The sequence below is a fragment of the Natrix helvetica genome, assembly GCF_964273705.1.
Source record: "Natrix helvetica genome assembly, chromosome: 1".
Lineage (NCBI taxonomy): Eukaryota > Metazoa > Chordata > Lepidosauria > Squamata > Natricidae > Natrix > Natrix helvetica.
Genome location: NC_138548.1, coordinates 104,121,129 through 104,144,956, shown reverse-complemented (window position 1 = coordinate 104,144,956; position 23,828 = coordinate 104,121,129). Strand labels below are relative to the sequence as shown.

General features: G+C 37.0%; 1 protein-coding gene across 5 annotated transcripts in view; it reads right to left on the bottom strand.

The window, feature by feature from the left end:
• The window catches only part of TRIM66 (tripartite motif containing 66), a 65,425-nt gene extending 44,580 nt beyond the window's left edge, over window positions 1-20,845 (bottom strand). Inside the window, exons 1-3 of one of the 5 annotated variants that reach the window (XM_081939108.1) lie at window positions 19,425-20,845; window positions 7,279-7,595; window positions 740-849 (exon numbers count right to left, since the gene is read on the bottom strand). In XM_081939108.1, the coding sequence (XP_081795234.1) occupies window positions 740-748 (9 nt within the window). In that variant the 5' untranslated portion in view covers window positions 749-849; window positions 7,279-7,595; window positions 19,425-20,845. Of the gene's footprint in view, window positions 1-739; window positions 850-7,278; window positions 7,596-14,622; window positions 14,716-16,156; window positions 16,350-18,486; window positions 18,607-19,424 lie in introns of those variants that run through there. The other 4 variants (XM_081939107.1, XM_081939109.1, XM_081939105.1 and 1 more) reach the window with 4 other exon arrangements.
• Window positions 20,846-23,828: the final 2,983 nt, after the last annotated feature.

Genomic DNA, 23,828 nt, shown 5'->3' with positions numbered 1-23,828 from the left:
TGTTTGTGCTTTGCCAGCTCTGAGGTTCGTACTGTAAGTTTTAACAGAAGTGAGACAATGGAGAGTAAGAATTGTCTTTTGGGAAAAGACCAAGGCTAGTGTACAGTAGTTATTTCTTGCTATTCAATACTTCTAGACCTTCTTTTTCCAAGTCATTACAAGTCATTGAAAATCTGTGTCGTGTATAGAGATCAAATACAATTTGCTCCAATTCTATACAATTGTGACAATTCAGTTAATGGAAGTAAACACACATTTTAACACTGGATGCAACATAAAAACTTGAAAACTTTTACATTATGTAGCTCTGATAATAATGAAATCCCATCCTGTATAACATGTGCAGGCAGGTGTAATGTATTTTATTAAGGAATTCAAGGTTGAACAGGACTAATCATTTCTTTTTAAGCACAACTGCTTCTTTCAAATCACAACTATGATCAACAGCAATTTATGCCCTGAGTATCTCCTCCTTTTGCTTCAAAATGGCAATGCAATAATAACAATAAAAACATTGATGGAATTCAACCTGTTCTCAGAATTAGAAAACTATTCTGTAGATAGAACATAGTAGACTGTTTTAATGAAGAAACGACTCTCAGTCATATCCCTATTATGAAGTGGAAATATTAGGTTTAAAAGTTTGTTAAACTGAAACAGGGTAGACTACTTAATCCACTAAAGTTACTTAATCTATACAAGGCATACCAACTTATTAAACAACGATATACATACTTACCCTTGCCATGTCTGGCTTTTTTGTGGCAACAATTCCTATAAAAGAAATCTTCTATGATACTACATTCCTTGGTACAGTAATAAAGAAGTTATGTACAAAACTGATGCTACCTACATAAAGAGAAGGGTAAAAAAGCATCAACACAATTCAGAAAATCACATTTGAACACATTTTACATATTTTTCTTAAAATCTTAAATGATCATGTATATACCTAAGAATTCAGTATGTTTGAAGAACTACATACACAGAACACACCTGGCTAGTACAATTGTTTGATTGTTTGTTGAATATATTACTGTATAATAACTATTGATGCAAAAAATCAAGCCAAGGTTTTGTTGAACAAATCATGGTGGCCTAATTCGTATATGACACTACACCAGAATGGTTAAATTTACACATCTTGCTAAGCCAAAAAACATTCAACAATATTATGAAGTGAAATTTTGTGACACAACCGAACAGATGATTAAAGAGAATGGTTGTGGATATAATTTGTATGGTTCCTGATAGTACAGTTAAGATGTACATAAAATATTGGAAGGCTACTGTCAATTAATGTACAATATTAAACCATGTGAACTAATGTTATGGCTCAGTATAGAGTAATTTCCCACATAAGAATTGACTGTGTTCTTCTAAAAAAAATTGCCGAGTTTTTTTTTAAAGAAAATGCTCATCTCATATTGACAATTTTCAAAATCATGATTATAAAGCAAAAAAGAAGAGGAATACAATCCATGTGTTACATATGTCATAATAATTATTTAACAATTAATTAATACTCAGTAATTTGGTTACTTGTGTCCCTTTAAAATCTGTTGTGTTTTCTCACAAATCAGGTTTCAGCCCGGCAAAAACAGATGCACTAAGGGCTTCTCCAAGAGTCTGTTGACTATCCAGAAACAGAATTGTCTTATTTCTTTTTTGCATTGAAACACTTATTCTGCAAAAATGCTGCTATTCTATACAATAATACAATGGCAGAGTTGGAAGGGACCATGGAGGTCTTCTAGTCCAACCCCTGCCTAGGTAGGAAACCCTATATCATTTCAGACAAATGGCTATCCAACATCTTCTTAAAAGATTTCCAGTATTGGGGCATTCACAACCTCTAGAGGCAAGCTGTTCCACTGATTAATTGTTCTAACTGTCAGGAAATTTCTACTCAGTTCTAAGTTGCTTCTCTCCTTGATTAGTTTCCACCCATTGCTTCTTGTTCTACCCTCTGGTGCCTTGGAAAATAGTTTGACTTCCTCTTCTTTGTGGCAACCCCTGAGATATTGGAACACTGCTATCATGTCTCCCGTAGTCCTTCTTTCTATTAAACTAGACATACCCAGTTCCTGCAACCGTTCTTCATATGTTTTAGTCTCCAGTCCACCAATCATCTTTGTTGCTCTTCTCTGCACTTTTTCTAGAGTCTCCACATCTTTTTTACATCGTGGCGACCAAAACTGAATGCAGTATTCCAAGTGTGGCCTTACCAAGGCATTATAAAGTGGTATTAACACTTCACGTGATCTTGATTCTATCCCTCTGTTGATGCAGCCTAGAACTGCGTTGGATTTTTTTGGCAGCTGCTGTACACTGCTGGCTCATATTTAAATGGTTGTCCACTAGGACGCCAAGATCCCTTTCACAGTTACTACTACTGAGCAAGGTATCATCTATACTGTACCTGTGCATTCCGTTTTTGTTGCCTAAATGTAGAACCTTACTCTTTTCACCACTGAATTTCTTTTTATTAGATAGTGCCCAATGTTCAAGTTTGTCAAGATGCTTCTGTATCTTAAGCCTGTCTTCTGGAGTGTTGGCTATTCCTGCCAGTTTGGTGTCATCTGCAAATTTGATGGGTTCCCCATTTATTCCCTCATCCAAATCATTGATGAAGATGTTGAAGAGTACTAAAACAAAGCCTTGGGGTACTCCGCTGCATACTTCCCTCCATGTAGATGCAGTTCCATTGAGGACTACACATTCTGAGGAAGTGGGGCTAGTGTTTATCCTTTCTAAGCTGCCAAAGTAAGGAGACAGGCCAGACATTTTGTATGATCTTTATGGTCGTACTAAAATGCTTCAACTACAGAAGTTTGTAAAATGTTTTGATGCATTTTATATGATGAACTTCTACTGTGCGATATTAAAGCAGGGTAGATATGCAAATGAACGGTTATCTTTGTTATTTCAAGTTCCCTTGGATAACAAAATCTCAGCTCGGTTAAATTTTTCCTGTTAAATCAATACTGTATTGAAGATAATGATATCAAATGTTGAGGCTGAGTAGGTTGACTAATGATAGCTCCAAAAGATTTTTCTGTTTTCATTTGGAAAGAGAATATTGTAAAATTCGGCCTACCTCTTGTATGCTATTCTCAAAATCTCTGATGTCTCTAAGACTCAACTCTAACTTGATGGCACATATTTTTTTAATGTATAGAATTATCAGAGAGTATAGTTTCAGATGTTAATGTCATTTATATTTTCTTATTAAATGCTCTGGAAATTGTTCAATTAGTAACTCATTTACTATTCTTGTGATTATATTTGTGTCAATGACTCTAGTATGTTAATGTTTCCAATTACTCAATATTGATGGGGGGGGGGGGGCTTTTATGCATATTCTTCTAATTTGCTGCATCTCTTGCTCTTAAAGAAAATGACACCTGCACAATAATAGCTGAATTACACATAACATGAACTTGTTTTTAAATGTCTTTCTTTCAAATATACACTGCTACCATCATATTTGTTCCATGCTCTTCTACAGAAAGTTCAGGGAAACTCACATGGGAATATTTCTTTTACAACAACAAGAAAAATGGGTAAATGATGAAGTGATGAAAGTAGGAAAGAAGGCTTTAGTTCACTTGGAATGTATGAATGAGCAGAGAGGCAAGCCTCAGCTTTCCTAGTTCATGTATATCACACTATCCATTAAAGAAATGATAAGAGATAGATAAATTTTGCTCTTACACTGCATCTCATTTCTATCAGAAAATATATGGAAGTAAATAAAGAGGAAACAGTTAACTGAAATGTATAATCCAAATTTTGTCAAGATATTAAAATTTAAAATTAATAAATTTCCTAAGAAATTTTGACTTTTTCAAAATGTATTTTCAATGTTATGTTTTTCATAGTAGCATTACTTTAGTAGGGTGTCCTATCACTTAACAAATGTAATAAGAAAAAAAGAAAATATTAGGGCAATTATGTTGTGTTACTGACCTGCTCACATAATATGGACAATATCAGTTTTGTACATCATCTATTTATTCAATTTATATTATTCTTTCTAGTCAAAGTGAGCATTTTAAACAATTTTATCTGATGGCCTTATTTTTTAATTTCATAACTGTTTTGAGTGATTAAGCACAGATTTCACCAAATTGTGAAATTGCAGCAGGAACACCTTATGGAAGATTCTGTAAACTATACAAAAATAGCAATAAAAATAGCAAATTGAAATTATTTTCTGACTGCCATAAGGTTTGTGTACAAATTAATTGGCGTTTTCATTGCTTTTGCTTCATATTATTCTTACAGCATCAGTGATGACGATTTAGAAATTTGTTTAAAATAAAAAGTATCAACTAAATCAATCCTTTTGTATTTAAAAAAGTTTAGTACAAATCTAGATACCTGGGAGAAATTTCTTAAGAGTAAAGTGATTGACATCTTCATTTATTGTTCTAAATCGAATTTCAGGATAGAGATAAAAAGCAAGTAATGAGCTGCTAGATAAAACCTTCCCATTCTTCTCTTTCCTGAACCTGGGCTACCTCAAACATTTTTCCAGTCAGGTTATACACTGTTCTTTCCCAGTGTGGTTTATTTCAGATATGCAGGAACTGTATAGCAGAGCCCACATATCATATCAAAGATACACAGCAAATAGCAAGCACTCTGCTTATTACATTTATATTTTATTTTTGGGTAGACATCTAGAATTTGTTTACCATGATAGGAAATAGCTGGGAAATAAGGCTTTGAAGAACACACAGAGAGAGAGAGAGAGATTCGACTTATTTATATGGCCACCACTTGTCAAGCAAAAGTAGAAGATTGGAGATATAATTGCCATGACTCCTATTTTACAAGTGGCAATTACATTACATTAAAGAGGCATCAGTCCACTAGCTGGAAGTATTTTCTAAGTCAATGGCCCCCAATCTTTTGGCTCCCAGGAACCGGTTTTTCCACGGACTGGAGGGGGCGTGGTTTCATGTGCTGCCTGCATCCCGCTGATGGGATTTCGCTTGTTTGTGCGGCCAGGTTTCTAACATTCCACCGCGCAGTGCCAGTTCACGAACTGGAGGTTGGGGACCCCTATTCTAAGTAAAAGAACTGTAAGGAGGAAAGCAACAGTTGTTCAGTTGCATCAGGACTTTGCACTTGGGCAGGGCACAGGACAGACTTATAGTTCACTTAATTGGTACTGTTTCTACTGCTCTATGCCCAGCATCTTAACTGAGCATAATAGTTATGTTGAACTTAGACTGGGGAAATCCAAACACAAGTCTCCACTCAACCACAGAGTGGCATAAAGCTATCTGTATTTTTGAACAAAAATTTCCCAGGCCAAGCATTCTTCCCCATGTGAATCTGGGAAGACTGAATCAATACAACACGTTCTGTTACACTGCACCTTTTTAACATATCTCTGTAATAGTTTGCCCTAGCCATGCCAGGACAAAGAAGAATTTATGTCAAGCTGCTTCATTCTGATATAAAATAGCTTATTAACTGCATGAAGGAAAACATTCATTAGGTTAATGCAAATATAATAAAGCTATGTATTATTAATGCATCTGTGCTTTTTTAAAAATGCTGATTTATTATCATAAATAAATACTGACTATTCATTGACCTCACTTAGCGACTTTGGGCCAGTTACTTTGTCAAAGACCTATTTACAAGCTTGTTATTATAAGGAGACCTCAGCGTGCGCTGACTAGCACTCTTAAGAGGAAAAACAGGATAAATAAGCAATAAATAAATACATATCTAAATTATTTAAACAAATAATATTTAAATTAAATTATAAATGTGCATAGTGTATTTGAGTTAGCATATGATAATTTTATGCAAATTGATGTCATATCGGTGCTTCTTTTTGCTGATGCACTTCCATGGGGGGACAGTGCAAAGATGCAGAGGAAAAATCTTAGTGGAGAAATAAGCAGCACCTCCTTCCCCTTTGCTATTCTGCTCAAAACAATCTTTTTCCAGTGACTTCTTTTATTAAATAAAGTGGCCATTATGAACACCTAAAGTCAATATACAATGCGTTACTAAACCATTATTATACATTCAAGCAGGCACAGTATTTGAAAATCAGAATAACTAGGAAAATTTGCTAGACTTTATTGGAGAAAAGACCTAACAAATATGTTGTGTTATTTTACACATTCAGTTTTTATCAGTTGTTCCAATGTTTGCTTCCTTTTTAAACTATTTTCTTTTTTAAACTATTTAAGCTTCCTTTTTAAACTAAAATAATGTAAGCACGATTATTTTTCTTGACAGCTGGAGGTTCTACAGTATGATTCGTTGGTGCTGACAGCTGGAGTTGTGATGCAGAATAGAACTGCATAATGCCCTTGTGGGGACTTGTATTTTAATAGGACAAATTAAAAAGCAGCCTGAGGAAATATGCTCTAATTTGCACTCATCTCTGCTAAAAACTGTATCTGAAACGGTGTCCCTGGAATTGCTATGCGTCAAAATTAGGTTAGGGTGTATCTCACCAATGGGCAGATCTTTGAAAGCTTGTACTGTACAAACGTGATACAGGGGGGGAAAGCCCTCATTCAAAAACATATGTGACAAGTTCGGTACAAAGATAGAGGTAGTTTAAACAAATAAACATCTGAATTAGCCTATGGGTCCTAATCAACAAAGCTTCTGGACAAGGGATAAGTCAGGTGATTATGACCTTCAGGCCTTTTAGATAAGAGAAGGAGCAACGGCAACAGCAGCAGCACTCCAAATATAATTGCTAATATACAGACGTAACACAGCAAAGTCAAGACTTATGCAGTTACTGCATTAACCAGATACACACCACACATACGCACACCACACACACACACACACACACACTTAACTTTTATCTTTTGATCAGCTACCTAAATATTAGCCCATCTAGTTTTGGGTTGGTACATTGCTGTCCTTATCTTACAGAGAGAGAACAATTGCCCTTCAGTTATTCAAAGTCAGAGCATCATCGACTTGCATTACTTGGTAATTTTAAACCTGAGCACCGAAGAGATGCACCAATCTCCTCCCCTTCCACGTGCCTGGTGTCCGATACCTTTTAAACCTACATATTATTTAATCATCAATACCTTTCCTATCGGAACAGCTATTCAAAGTTCACCAGCATACCTTTAAGCAAGTGTTTGAAAAATAACCAGGCAATAAATCATAACTGACAAGAGACCTCTTCTGATCAGTAACGTTAACTGCTTATCTCAAGCTCTGCATGATGTTATTTCTTCAGAAAAAAAAATACTTCTCATGTTTTCTTACCTGTTCTCTCTCTAAAGCAGTCAGTTAAGAGTCTCTTGACCGAGGAAATGGGTTGTTACTAAGCAGACAAGCATGCACAGCATAATCCCTGGAAACAGCCTTGACTGTTCAGCATCAGGCTTGGTGCTGCGAGAAAAGGGTTAGACCTTCATATGCAGCATCTCAAGATTCACTCATCTTTTCTTTTCTTTTTCTTTTTCTCTCTGTTAATGCCCGCTTCAAAAGCTAAGCAACATGGACAGGTGCAGAGATCACTAAACAGGTTTTGTTTTTCTTCTTTTACATTTAGGCCTTCTCTGAATTATTTTCCCTCTTTGCTGGAAGAAAATACAATTCCACAGTCAGGTAAGAAGTTCAGCAAGCTCTCTTTTGTCAAGTAGATTTCCCCCCCACCCCAAAGAACATATTTTACAATAAATGCTCACAAAGGGAGAGTCTAACGCAGCAACCAAGATTATAAACAATTGTTTACAGTCAGATACTTTATTTAGTTTCCTACCCATCAAAGTGGCTGACTTTCACACCCAAGACCATATCTCTTTCCAGCACTTGTATCTTAGAGAGACTTCTTTTAAATATGCCATTATTATACCTCTGTTGGTAGAGGAAGAATATTCAGCTGTGCCCTAGAGATTTACTGTTTGTACGTATGAAGAATGATGCAATCAGCAAATCTAAATAGCAATCCAAGATGAAATTAGACAACTCAAACCACAGCATTTAAAAAGCAATAGAGCAAATTCAGTTTTTGTATTATTACATGGTCCAAACTAACACATCTTGCTTCTTACAAAAAGCTGCCTTTAGTCTTTGAAAAATATTTTGATTGCTCCATAAGAATTAATGTTACTTAATGCATTCCATAGGGCTATGACTAAATTTATCAACTACTAAGTTGTTAGTTTGAATCCATAGCTTTCTATTTATGGCATGACAATGCTGTAAAAATAATCACAGTGTCACAGGTAATTCAGAATGAACTAACAAAAATCCTTAGACGATTAACTCATATGGTGCTTATTTTGGAGTTTCCCACATGTTAGAATACAGAAGTAAATCAGTTAATGAAAATAATCTTTAAATGTTAACCTGTGCCACATCTGGGTAAACAAAGGAATGACAATAATAACTAGAAAAGGCTAAAATGTGTTTCCATAGTAAACCAATAACATACCATAAAATCCATAGTGATTTATTTTAAGTACAAAAAAAAAGTCAGGAATTTGTCTATACAGTCATTAGGGGTCAGGCCCACTTTGATACATCTAACACTATAAACATTACACTATTTTTCAACTGACAAATATAATAGAATAACATGCAACAGTATAAATCTCCAAAACCAAGTTTGGTTTGAAATATAGCATTTTGAAAAATAAACATTCCCCTACTTTACCTCATCTGTGGGTATTTGCAGGGGAAGAAATAGGTGCATGATGCAATTTATGTAATTCACATCATTTGCATGATGATGTCATGATGCCAATGATACAATGACTTCATTACTTTTCACACTATTGTCTAGAAGGGAAGGGTGGCTTGCAATGCAATCTGGATTACTTCAACGCACTCTGCACGGAACTTCCCTTGAAAAGCATTTAGAACTTCAACTGGTGCAGAATGCAGCTGGACAGGTAGTAAATGGTATTGGATACTAAGCCCATGAAACACCACTACTTCATCACTTGCCCTGGCTGCCAGTGTGCTTCTGGGTGCAATTCAAGGTGCTAGCTGCCACCTTTAAAACCCTTCATGACTTGGGATCTTTTTATCTTGTCATGCTGCGGCTTCCATCAGCAAATGAACATTAGCCACCAGGAATAGAATAGAATAGAATAAATTTAATTTGTTAGCCGCTCCCTCTCCAAAAGGACTCGGGGCGGCGTACAATAAAAAACCCATACATATATACATATACATACAATACATATACACATACATACAAACACATACATGTATCCGGAGGAGGTAACACTTGTTAAAAGCATAGTAATAATAGAATTAAAATTAACAATTAAAATACCCTCAGTTAAAATTACAAATTTAAAAAGATTGTCAGGAGCAATGGGATAAAACTATGGTTGAGCCAGGCCAGCTAATTGGAAAAGGTGGGTCTTGAGCTTTACACGGAAGGAGCGGAGATCGGAGGTAATCCTGATGTCAGGGGGGAGGTCATTCCACAGGGCTGGGCCCATCACAGAGAAGGCTCTGCTCCTAGGCGCCGCCCCCCGACACTGTTTAGTGGACGGCACCTGGAGAAGTCCCTCTCTGTGCGAGCGGATTGGTCGCAGGGATGTATGGGGCAGGATGCGATCCCGCAGGTAACTAGGTCCTGTGCCATGGAGCGCTTTAAAGATCGTAATCAAAACCTTGAAACGCACCCGATAGACCACAGGAAGCCAGTGCAGCTCGCGCAGGAGAGGTGTTACATGGGAGTATCTGGTACTCCCCATAATCACCCGCGCGGCCGCATTCTGGACCAACTGCAGTCTCTGAGTGCATCTCAAGGGAAGCCCCATGTAGAGAGCATTGCAGTAGTCTAGGCAAGACGTCACCAGCGCATGAGTGACTGTGCGTAAGGCACAGTCACAGGACAGAGCAGGTATGCCTTTTCTGTCTCTGGAGATCAGGATGGCTCCAACCCTGCTGGCCTTTTGTAAGGCCCTAAATGCCTAGTTAAGTGCCAGGACCCCCAAGTGTGTGAAGAGTCCCATCTCCTGCTTGTTTTAACAACCATGGATTGTAATATTCTCCTCAGTCGCTGTGCAAATTTTCAATTTTGTATTATGATGGCAATTTGTTTTTAATTTATTTTATGACTGTTCACCACCCAGTTACTTGCCATACAAGAGTCACCTGCCATGCAAAATAAATAAATGCATAAATAATCTCCAAAAGATAATTCTTAGAGTTGGAGGAAATGTAATTGCTTTATTATTGCTTTATGTTCCTCGATATGAATACAGGACTGATTCACTGGGATTTATTCTCCAGTGAAATCATCTGGATTGTATTGTAAAATGATTTGCAGATGTAATCCTTTCCACTATTGTTTCAGAGAATAAGCTGCATTGACCTTAAAGAGCACCTTTTCTAAGTATCTTTTAATTTATCTGTCTGTCTGCCTGTTTGTTTGTTTGCTTGTTTATTGATTAATTTTAAATGCCACCATCTCAAGATTCAAGACAACTCTGGGGGTTTATAATGTAATGTAAACATGCAACAGGTTGGACTATCTTAGCTTTTACATATACCCTGTTAGCTTCAAAATAGATGTTTACTGACATACCACACTTCAGATATACATCACTATTCTTATAGTCATAAAACATAGAATTGAACAGTATTTCAACAAATTCATATTATGGGGCAATCAACCCTACATTAATACAAGTACTAACAGCTTCAAAATGATATAAATGATTGAACCAGATTGTTAATTTACATAGTACCTTCATGGCACATTTAATGTGAGAAACACAACACCAAGGAAACAGATTCCCCCGGGTTCTTGATTATCTCCTGGATTAAGAATCTAAGAAACAGCCTATTACAACCCCTAATAGAACTGGCCTCCTGTTTTCCACAGTGGCCAATCAAATGCCTTGCCAATGTGAAGCCTAAAGCAGTATATAAAGGCAACAGCTGACTTTCCCTATTACTGTCTCCTAGCATGGGGCAGCCGATCATACCTTTTACATCTGAGGATCTAAATCTAGCATGACTGAGGATCTATATCTAGCCTGACTTGCAGACTTCAACAACAAACAGAACTTCCATAAAAGAGGGAAATTATGCAATAAATAATGCCACAAAATATTAAATAACACATATTTCTTTCAGAGCTTCTATATTTCCCACTATCACCATCCTTCCCAATTTTATAACTGCGCACTGAAGCTGAAAAACAATATCCAGTTCCTATTCATTTATATTACATTTGCTTGGGTGCTTTACTAACAAAATAGTGACCCTATTTTAGGCTTTTTCTAAGACGGTAAACTAATCATATATTAATGTTTAAATATTTGAGAATATGAGAGGCAGTTTGGCGTAGTGATTAAGAACATCAGGCTAGATATCAGGAGACTAAATTCTAGTTTTGCCTTAGGCAAACAGCCAGCAGCTGATCTTGGGCTAGTCAGTTTCTCCCATCCTAGGAAGCAGGCTATGGCAAACCACTTTTGAAAAATCTTGCCAAAAAACTGCAGAGACTTGTCCAGGCAATTTATGAGAATTTGACACAACTGAATGGAAAGTGGGGAGGGGATGACAATATACTCTATCTGTGCAAATTGTTTTGTTACCTGACCTATAGCAGATCAAACGGAACTTGAACTATTTCAGATGAAGATATTAGTTCTGAGCATTTTTCTGTCTTTTTTTAAATCAGCACATATTGTTTCAGTTATGATAGACTGACTGCAATGGCCTCATTCTAGGAAATAATGAAGAAGAAAAAGCTGTATTCTAGAATCAAGAGATTTATCTGGACAATCTATTATTTTATTTCATTTATACAGTGTAACCATAGTCACACACTGATCTATGCCAGGCACAAATAAGTCACATTACAGCCACACAGGAATACAGTATTTAACTTCCACCAGCTTGAGAATTGTATCTGATTTTGCACAGCAAGTTGAGACCATACTCCTCATCTGGTTGTGCTTGTGACCCTTGGGAAGGAGGTCCAGAAGTTTTTAAGCCCATAGAATACTTAATCATTTGACCCTTTAACCCATTCCAATGAAACAAAGGGAGAGGGTGTGTATCAGAAGTGGGTTGTTCCCTGTTCAGCCCAGATCAGGCGAACTGGTAGTGGCGGCAGCAGGAGGCTCCGCCTACCCACACTTGTCGAGCACAAGCGCGTGCACCAGCGAACCGGCAGTAAAAAAAAAATGGAAACCCACCACTGGTGTGTATGTTATCATTTTGGTCCTTTGCTCAAGAGGAAGATCTGGGAGCCATAAAAGATAAGCAGTTCTGTCCCCGAGATGCATTTTCTACACCCCTGGCTTCGTATGTCATGTAAATCCAGTCAAATGTACAATAATTCAGCAAATCATCATTAAGCCATTTTAGGCTTAGCACAATGTCTGAAGTCTGTCACAGAAAACAAAATGAATGGATCCAGATTATCTGGAAAAGTATCCTTCCAAAACATAAGCCAGTGTGAATGATCCAGTAAATTATATGCATCACCTGGGTTTTCAATTTTTACTAAGAAACTCAATACTACCCATTCATGCAATGATATGGAGATATTGGGGTTTAACTTACTTCAGTCTGACTGATTCAACCACTCCAATACCTAGCTATTTCATCTTCTGGCTAATCCTACTTCTTCTAAGCAAATGTTAAGATAATAAATCTCCAAGAGCTTTATCTAAATGCTTAGAACATTTGGTATTATTCACATGTTCTCAGAGGCCCAATTATGGGACGTGGCAGCACAGTTTTAAAGACAAATAGGTATTGTATGTCTTTTTATTTATCTGGCCAACTCAGTTGTTCAACTTGTCTTCTGAGTGGGGAGCAAAAGAACGACCAAGTGGGTCTCACCCTGCAAACTTTTACCCTTATGCAAACTACTTGCAACATTTTATTTTCCTGCCCATCCTTCTTGGCATGATTAATAAAGTGATGCTTTCATCTACACCTCAGGGTGAATGTTTAATTAAAACTAGGGGGTATTCATTTTCAGATAGGAGAATGTGTAACAAGTTGCATCACTTGCCTTTGGAGAGGCTTCAACAAAGCAATTTCACTTGCAATCCCTATAATCTAGCACCAATAATATGAAGTTGGTCAAAATAGCATACATAATTATAATTTGCTTTTTCAGAAATATGCAATAATAAAAATGCTGCATCAGTTCTACCATCTTCTGTTTTAGGGAGTTCTAGCAGCTAAAATGTGGCTAATCAGACATTCCCGCTTCCAGTACAAGTATACAAAAATCATTCCTGATTCAAAGATTGGGCAACAATAAAACAAATTCATGGACTGAAAGGAATTTACTGTCAGAACCAATATCAGTGGTCTTTTTATCTACTTTAAAAATTAATATTCATCTGGGTGATTGTTAGTGTTCCTTTGTGCCTTTTTGGTAATAATAATAATAATAATAATAATAATAATAATAATAATAATAATAATAATAATAATAATAAATATTTATTTCTTAGCCGTACCCTCTCCCGAAGGACTCGGGGTGGCGTACAATAAAACATATGAAATACATATATAGACAAGACATACATATAACAAAAACGTATACCAAGACATGTACAGGAGGAGGTCGGCTAATGAGTAAAAACAATTAAAATCACAATGTTTAAAAAACCCCTAAATAATTGAATACAATTAAAATACCCAAATAAAAAACCCGTCAGGAGCGATATAGTTAGATCAAAGTTGAGCCAGGCCAGCTACTTGGAATAGGTGGGTCTTGAGCTTTATACGAAAGGAGCGGAGGTCAGAGGTATTCCTAATATCCGGAATGCCCTTAATTGGGATTTTTCTATTAATTTTCCTTAAAATGCATGAACAGTTTTTGAATGTTTATTGAAAGCAAATTTTTAAAGCTTCATCACTTCCTCCTCACATTTTCATTTTCTACCATTACATATCTCTCATTCTAAGCCAACTTGGATTAAAAGGTTTCAAAACCCACCCATCCTAGCCAGGAACATATGAAACCTTCTGGGAAGAATCAAAGAGCTGGATGAGACAATCAACTTTATTTAGAAAACTGATGTTACCCTTTTAACAGCTCTAGGGGACTTAGAAAAATACAACCCAAAACCAAGACCATATACCCACTCCTTGCTACTTCCTTGGTTAGCAACCAATACGACGATAATAAACAATTCATTTTCCAACCAATGCACCCATTTATGACCGAAGTTCATGTGCTTAACAAGAACACACACTAGAGTGAGAGAGTAACTTTGGCATAGCTGTACAAGAGACTATCTAAATGAGACAGCAGTCTCTTTCTCCCCTCCTCCTAGTCATGCGTTCACTTACCAAACATTTAAGTAACCTGGTCATTGAAATGGAACTTGAGTTATTAATGAAGAGCTGTGCTTAGAACAATGAAGGACATAAAGCCTTAACACTAAAATAATTGTATAACATTAAAACAATTTAAAAAAAGAATTTGGCAATACTATAATTAATAAAATGGGAGGAACGATATTGTTTGTAATGGTTAGTTCTTATTCTCACAGACCATACTTTGTTATTCACTTGTTGAAGCAAAATGTCTAGCTACAAATTTCAAATTCAGTCTTCTCCCTCTACTATTTCATGTCATTCTTCTTAAGCCCAATCTACCTTACATGACTGTGTGGAAAGGAAGCTTTATGTTTGCTGCCTTGAGGTTTTCTCTGTAACTATAATGGCATGTGTCAAATGACCTTGGGAGACAAGTGGAAGAATCACAGACAAGACGTCAGTCAGAGAAGTGGCAGCTGAGCCTGTAGAATGTGGGTGTGGTAAACATCTCAGGAAAAAAAAATCTTTCCTAGTTTCTTGAACTGTAAAGGTGACAGAAGGAGGAGATATACTTTCAGACTCACAAGATTTTGTTAATGGAACTTTACAATAAAATTAGAGCTAGAACTTCTGGCCGTGCTTCTTGTCTGGACTATCTCACAAGGCTGACAGGAACTCTTTAAAACAGTTGCCATGGGAGAACCCTGGGAAAAGGCATGGTTATATTAAAGAATGGCACACAAGAGTTTAATTCGTGCCACTATGTGCATTCCAAGAAATCTTTTGGGAATCAAATCCAAGCAGTGCTTCAGAACCTTACTACTGACTCGTATTTACTTAATAACACACACTCTCATTCCACAATCATTTTCAGGCAATGTTGTCTGCTTCCCAAATGAAAAATTTCACGTTTGTCTCTTCTTATATTTCATATTGCTGTTTTCAGCACCTTTCTTTAACCAGATGAGTTCAGAAAACATGACATTTTTCTCAAAGTAAACAAAAAAAATCCTCATGCTGTCCCACTTTCATCCCTGTCACACCTGCATAAGATGTCACAATGCAAAGAAGTTTGTGCTGCAACAGTGCAACACCATTTTTATCTTCTGCCCCTCCCCCTTGAATTCCTTGAAGATACCCCCCCTAAAGCCAATCAAGATTTCCCTCAAAATACATTCCTGATCCTTATGTTCTTTCTGCAACTAATCACTAAGTATTTTTTAAACATTCCTTATCTCTAGTGTAAATGAGCTTTCTAGGCTATGAACATGTCAGCTATGAAGGTAATGTAGATTAGTATAGAGCGTGGCAAATATAACCTATCATCACCATCCTTACTCTTGTTAGAACTGGGGAATCAATTCTGACAAACAGAATAATAAACACTTATTAGACCAACTATATGCAATAATTTATCATTTTAATTATGATTCTCCACTACCATCACTTTCATACTGTCTGTAATCTCATTTAAATAAAATTCTGACATGTTTTCTTCCTCTCCATGCTGCTAACATATTAATTAGAGTTTTGCACCTGGTGCCTTGCGTGGGCCTATGAGAATATAACTGTTGATTGATTCTTCTCTCTCCTTTCTCCTCACCTCATTTGCTTTTTAAAAAAATATATTTTGATTTATAAAAGAAAAAAAAATAAGGACATAGAAATATTAAGGGATTCTGTCTCCCCTTTTCTACCTTGTTCAGCATTCTGGTTTTGATTGGTAGGTAAATTTGTAATTACTAATTTTCTAACCAAACATTTTAAAATATTATTTCTGTTAATCAGATTTCTTATCAGTTTAAAAGAAAAAAGAAAACAAGCAAACCCCACACAGATCTAATGTGAATACGTGCAGCATATTTATACTCACATTGTCAGCTTTCCATTTGGTTTTGGCCACAACAGTTCACAACTCACACTCCTGAATTGTAGAAGCTGTTCTTTATTTTAAAAAGCAGCCTAGGGATTCAGTGTTCAGAAATACTACAGGGAAAAGCAATCCCAAACACGCACATAATAATATAGTACGGTGTGAACTCAATACAAGACGAATTACGGTGTTATCCTGTTTTCAAATGGCAGTCACTGAGTTCAGGCTGTTTGCTATTAGATTCCTTTTGCTGGCAAAACAAAACACACACCAACACATCATGTGCATGACTTAATGTAACTTTTTTGTGGCTTTATACAATATTGATATAATTGTTAGACTTGTTGTATATATTAGCATAAATGTAAAAATGAATAAAGTTGAACATTTGGTACATAAATATCAAGCAGTTAACAAAACAGGACAATAGCTGAGCACCTGACATGGGATCACATGACCATGGAGACAGGTGACTATTGAAACTTCAGAATCAGGTTGTAAATACCTTTATGGGCCACTGTTATAGCTTTAACCGATGGCTGAGCAATCCACCAAAAGCCAAGGACTATCTGTACACATATTTACTTAATAATGAATACATGTATTAAAATATCTTATCAGGCAGCCAGTAAGGAAACATAAATAATCAGCATACCACATTATTCCTGAAAGAATCACTGTGTAATCTGGGTAAACTAATGCCAAAATCTGGATAAACTCTTACTATACTGGAAAGTATAATAGTCACACAATAAGTGTATGCTTTGCTTTTAGGCAAAGTCTAAAAGGTCTTTCATTCAAATAACTAGGAACATGACAGCATATATAGTAGTAGATCAGGAGCAAAAAGTACCATTCTACAAACACATCTTACCACATTAATGAGGTTTAAAAAAATATTACACTGTAGAAATAAATAACATTATAAAGTACTTATAAATATCTCTGATTAATCAACTAAAATCTACAAATGTTATATTTAATCATTATGTGAATTAAAAATAATAACACCGTTTATTGGGGAAAAACAAGTTTCCAGAAATTGATGCATCTTCGTTACCTCAAACCTGAAGATTATTTTTTTAAAAAACTTCATTCACCATAACATTAAAAATTACAACTACAATCATGTGCACCTACCTGAACATAAGTTCTACTGTGTTACTAGGACTTATTCCTGAGTAGACACATATAGGTTTTATTGTGGTGTAGGTTATCATACAGAAGAAGTACAATAGAATAACAGAACATCTTAAGGTACCACCATTAGCATCAGGCTGTTTCTGGTGACTGTATGCTTGCCGTCTCCATCTCTCCTTGGCAGGAAATTTGAGCTCTTTCAGAGACATTCCAATTATCTTTTTGCTGTCCTCCATATACCATCTTCCATTTCCCATTGCCATATGATAGTTTTTGCTAATTCCCCATATACTTCCATCACTTCTCCAAAGTATTTTAAGTTTCTGTTTGCTAATCATTGTCTCAAGTATCAGTGCATTTCTTCCAGGATTAATTCATTGGCTCTTTTTGCACCATGCAAAACTTTGTAATCGAATCCTGACAGAATATTCTTTCTCAAGTGGAAAAATACTATTTGATCTATTTTAATTTTAGTTGCCATGAATCATGTTTGCTTATGAGCTTGCCTATTCTTGCCACTGAATTCCTTCCTAAAATTAATTCCATTACTATTCCAGAGAGTTGTGACTCCAAGAAAACTATGATCTTCTCTTTATCATAAACTGTAAAATAATTAAGGATGAATGCTTGCTTTGGTTTTTTTTAATATTTAATGCATATTGTGTAATTTTCATTGAACAGATCCAGAATCAAGCATATTTAAGGGTAAGGGGGGGGGGAAACATTTTCTAGAAAAAGTCATTTCAAAAGTTTACTATTCATATCCACATCTGAAGTACATGGCTGGAATTTATTCTGATTGGTTCTGATTTCAATTATCTGGGGGTCAATTTTTTGATGCGACAATAATCCCTTTAGTAGCCAATATTTTAAAAAAAAAACCTCAGCAAGTCACATGCACACTTCTGTGTAATGCTGTTATAGTTGTTTTTTAATCAATCATAACACTCTTTGCAAGTTCACAGCAACAGGATATTAAAATCCTGAACAAACCACACATTTCAGTAAGTTTCCTAGACGAACAGCTACGATAGTATTTGGAGCAAAGCAATAGAAACGCAGGAATATTGTACATGTTTAGGTTTGGAAAAAAAGGAATTTAAGAAGCTTCAAGCCTCCTTGCTATATTTTCAAAATACACAGGTTGTTATAAACCTGCTTATGTCAACAGAATAACATGCTCCCTGTACCTTTTCGCTTTATTTCGCAAATAACAAATAATCGTGAAAAAAATATGCCATGCGCAGTTTAGTAAGAATTGCAGCTTTATAAATTCAACTAAACGACGAGGAAACGCCAACAAGCTCAACCTCTCGCCCCAAAACAGCGGCTTTTTATTCTCCCACGTGACTTATCCGATCAAATAAAAAATGCCGGCTCAGAGCGCGCGATGACATCATTGTTATTGAGAGAGAGGCGGAGTCTCCAGACCAGCATAGTAGTACAACCGTAAGGACACCATGGAGAACGAACGGCTCTAATTTCTACCATAGAGTTATCGCGGGCTAGCACGACTTCTCATTCTATGGACCATAGCGACTACCGGCGCTTTCCTGCCATTATCGGATGTTGAATGGCTATGCTTCCCTTTCCCGCGTCTTTTCTCCGAGAGCATGCTGGGAAACTCTATTAAAGAAACCCGCCTTCCGTTTCATTGGTCTTTCCTGTGCGGAGCTCAGCAAGGTGGTAAGTCTCGGCGGGAGTTGTTAGGGAGAACGCAAATAAGCAGCGTCGGTTGGTTTTATTTAATTCTAAAATAATAATGGATGGTATTACGTTATATACGTTAGATTTTGTGAACACGAAAAGCTAAAACAACACCTTAGAACTATCAGTCATAGCTATGGTAGGGTTGAAAAGATTTTTTAAAAACATTTTTTAAATGAGACCAATTAAAAATTAAAATTTGCGCTTCTGCAGAAAAAGAAATAGCGATGACCAAAATATTTGATTTTCAGGACGATTTCAAAGATTCAGCCTAAACTCAAATTTTTCATATCCTTTTTTTCCAAACCTAAACATGTACAATATTCCTGCGTTTCTATTGCTTTGAGAAAAACTGGTGTATATTAATATTTGGGCAGCTTCTTTTGAAGGCTGCAAATAATAATACAGCCATAATATGTACCATAAATATAGATAGAATTAATCTTCCTATGCTGAAGGTCTTTCAGCAAGAAATTATTTGTGGCCGAGACTAGAGTCACATCTAGATGCCATCAGTCGTCATGGTGTGCTATAGTCCTCGAAGAATAATGACTGACCTTTATTCACTGACTCTGTGATTCATTAGCAGACTCAGCTGCCAGGTTGGTAACAGGTATGAATTACAACAAACTTTCACTGTATTGCTGGAGATAGGAGATAACTTGTGGTGACATGGTAGTTCTGATGAAAGTAATGTACACTTAAAATTTAAAAACAAAATAGAGAACAAAAGGGACAGACCTATTTTGCTTTATAAAAGAAACAAATTCTTCAACAAGGGAGTAAAAAACTACTTCAGTTATGTTATTTGGAAATAAATTATAAAAAGCAATTGCTTGGTAGTGAGATAACTCAATTATATTCCAAAATGAGTTTGACTCATACCTGAAATTGTGCCCCAAAACATGGATAGTTAGTTGATTATTGTATTCTGTAAATTATAAAAAAACATTTCAGATGTTTTCAAATAGGCATTGATTTTGATTTTTCCCTTGATATATTTTTAAACTTACTGTAGTGAGCAAATTTTAAAATTCTCTATCAGTGAATTCGGATTAGAATTCTCCATAGAATTACAGATCTAGATTGTCCTATGTGTTTCTGTAGATAATAACATATTAGATTTGATGCATTGTTTGGCAAATAGTAAGTGAAATCTTCTGACTGCAACACCTTTTCATTGAGATATATTTTTCTGTGCTATGATTCCTGTAGGAAGGCTACTAATCTTAATTCATTGCTTATGCACACCTTTTGGCCCCCCTGCACATTAGCCCTCAACATCACCAGGGTTGGGGCTGAAGTAAGAGGCCCAGAGCCTTCAGCAGTCTCATCCAGCGCCACTACTGCCACTGAGAAATGCCACCCAACTCCCCACACTCCAGCCAACCACACTAGCATCATTGTGCAAAACCCCAGTTGCCCTGCCACTATGTTCTCCAGAAGTTCTGGATGCCTAGCTTTACCTTCCCATTAACCCAACCATTTTTCTCCCGCCTACTTATGAGGCATGCCCTATTTGGAGAAAGACTTGACCATGTGACGGGAGAAGTAGCCTCAGGAAGAAGAACTGGTGCAGCCAGTAGATGTAAAAGATGTTTACTATTTTGGTAATTGAAGGGAGACCTGCATTGCTATAAACTGGTTGACACAACAAGCCCAATTAAATAATGGTAAATTGATATAGATTGAATACTGACTTTTGAATTTTTTTTTTCAGGATTACTACAGAATTGGTGGAAAGAAGAAGGTGCTTTAGTAATTGACTACATAATTCATCTGCAACTGACAAATTGATGTATAGTATTTCAAAGTTTTATATTTCAATAAAAATTCTTAAAACACGGAAGCTGATTGATTTCTGTTTAATTATTTGGACATAGATTTTGAAGGGTGAAATGAAATTTCCATGTTCTACAATTTCAGTTGGCAATATCCTGTTTTATTTATATAATAAGATGATGTGACTTATTAAGGCATTATTTTAATTTTATTTATTATGGAAAACCAGTTTGGTGTAGCAGTTAAGGCATCAACTATGTGACCATGAGTTCTAGTACCGCTTTAAGCACAAAGCAAACTGGTGACCTTGGACCATTTTTTATCCCTCTGTTCTAGAAGGGAGGCGGTGAGGAATGGATAGAAGAAACTGCAAGATTCAAAGCTTGTAAAAATATTTTTTAAAGTTTCAGGTGGGAGAAAAAACCCTGCAAAGTTCAACTCTAGGTTTTTAGTCTTCGTTGTTAATTTCAATGGTAATGAGATGAAATACTTATCAGAGATAAAGATTACATATGAATAAAATAGAGATACACTAGAAGAAAAAATCAAAATTCTAAATTAGATGTCTGGGTTGAAAGTAACTTACTGCTGAACATGAAAACAGCCCTGCAGTCATATCAAAGGTTTTCTTAGTTCACCATTTTCTGATGGCCAACCATTTGCCTCTAGAGCGGTAAAAATACATGATGACACCCTCTTTCCCACAATGGTTTCCCTGAAGTTAGTATTTGGAAGTGTGCTACCCTGAGTCTAGAGCAGTGCCAAAAGCGGAAGCGCAGGGGGGTTGTGCGTGGGAGCGCCACACCTATAATGCAATGCGTGACACCCCCCAGTGCGCATGCGTGCATGACGGGTTTCTCCCCCCACCCCCATTTTTTGCATGTTTTTTTTGCCCTCCCCAGGCTCCAGAGCTTTATAGGAGCTTGGGGAGGGGAAAAACTGCCCCCCCCGGAGGCCCTCCAGGGGCTTCCCTGAAGCCTCGGGAGCACAAAAACACAGCCCTACAGGCAAACCAGAAGTTTGGGAATGAACTTCTGGTTTGCTTGTAGAGCCGGTTTAAGCCTCGGGGGCCTTCTGGAGGCTTCCCTGAAGGCTCCAGAGGATGAAAAATGACCCTACAAGCAAACCGGAAGTCACTTCCGGTTTGTCCTTAGGGCCGTTTTTAGTCCTTCGGGGACCTTCAGGAGGCTTCCCTGAAGGCTCCGGAGGGCTTAAACCAGCCCTCCGAGCACACCGGAAGTCCGTTCCCAAACTTCGGGTTTGCCCATAGGGCCATTTTTTTTGCGCTCTGAAGGCTTCGGGGAAGCTCCTGAAGCTTCCTGTGGGGTGGGGAAGGCTGTTTTCGCCCTCTCCAGGCCCCTATAAAGCCTCTGGAGCCTGGGGAGGGCGAAAAATGGCCTCAAAAAAGGCGCGCTGGCCAGCTGACAGGGCAACACCTTGCGTGCCCTGACAAATGGCTCCGCGTGCCACCTCTGGCACGCATGCCATAGGTTCACCATTCTGGGTCTAGAGTGTGTCTTCAAGACTAATAGCCCTTGGTGTGCATGCTTTTCATGAATGTACTCCACTGACTTACAACCTTTTGTTATAATGAATTTCCTAAATTAGGGCAATGCTATGAGCTCTAAGCACATAGCGCTTATAAGCAGTATCCTGAATGACATGAAGCAAGCTTCCTATAATCTCAGCTGATCTTACCATCTGTATGGACTTTCTATCAGACACTGCTGCCGCCAAACCAGTGATACCGTTTGTTAAAACGGTCTCAATTGTGCCTCTGTAAAAAGTGGCCAGGATAGGAGAAAGATGTGATCTCCTCATCCGATGCAGTAAATGCAGATACTGGTTTGCATGCTTCACTAAGGATGATGTGTGGAGACCTGTTCAGATTTGTTAGTTATCTGCACCCCTTCACGGTGCTTTAAAGCCCCCTCTTAAGCGGTTTAGTCAGCATATTGCACCCCAAAAATCTGGGTCTGCATTTTACCAACCTCGGAAGGATAGAAGGCGAGTCAATTTTGAGCCTGATGTTCTACCATCTTAATATGGGGTTACTTGGCTTGGCAATACTATCTGTAGAACAATCCTAAAGTCCTAGCTAATTGGAAGTCAGTAATGTTATAGTGCAACTGCAGAAAGGCAAGCTTTTTCTTCCATCAGTAGAATTATAATTTTAAATTATAGAAAATTAATTGCCTTTTATATTCTGCATTGGTCAGCTCATCGGCTGTAGTATTCTTACATTTTGGGCACATCACACTGGGTCCATATCACTAGTAGCCTGGTTGCATTTTCCTAATGGTCTGTCAACAATTAGCAATTAGGTCAAATTTATTATTATTATTATTATTATTATTATTATTATTATTATTATTATTATTATTATTATTAGCGTTTATATACCGCCCCCTCTCCCGAAAGGGACTCGGGGCGGTGTACAGTCCGTATTAAAATACAACAGATTAAAACATAGAAATAACTACAGAAATACATGTATAAGAGGAGGATAAAATATGCCAAACTGTACTGCTAATAAATAAATCAATACAAAAGTTTAAAATATCAGATTAAATTTAAAACACTATCCTAGAACCCCCTAAAAACACAATAAACATTTTGATAAAAAGCCCCTCAGCTTCCTTTTCTTCCACCTCTCGGGGTTCACAAACCCGTCATCAAGGCTGGCCCTTGACAAGGCCAGGGGCCATACCTGCGAGAGAGGGGCTTCTCGCAGGTGGAGCAGGTCTAACCTCGAGTAAATTGATTGAATAATAAAAGTCCCAGTAGGGTAAGGTGCTGATAAAACAAAGTTAATAGGTAATAGCCGGCAGGGCTAGGGTCTCCATGAAGGACCAGAGTCTTAAAGTCTAGATGGTAAATAATGGTCTAGATGGTAACTTCAGAGGAAGATGGTAAGTAATAGATGGTAAATTGATGGTAAATAATGTCTAGATGGTAACTTCAGAGGAAGGGGGGGGGAATGGGAGGCATTCAAGTGTCGCAAATAGTGGAGAGAGGCGAAGATGGTAAATGGGAGAAAGAT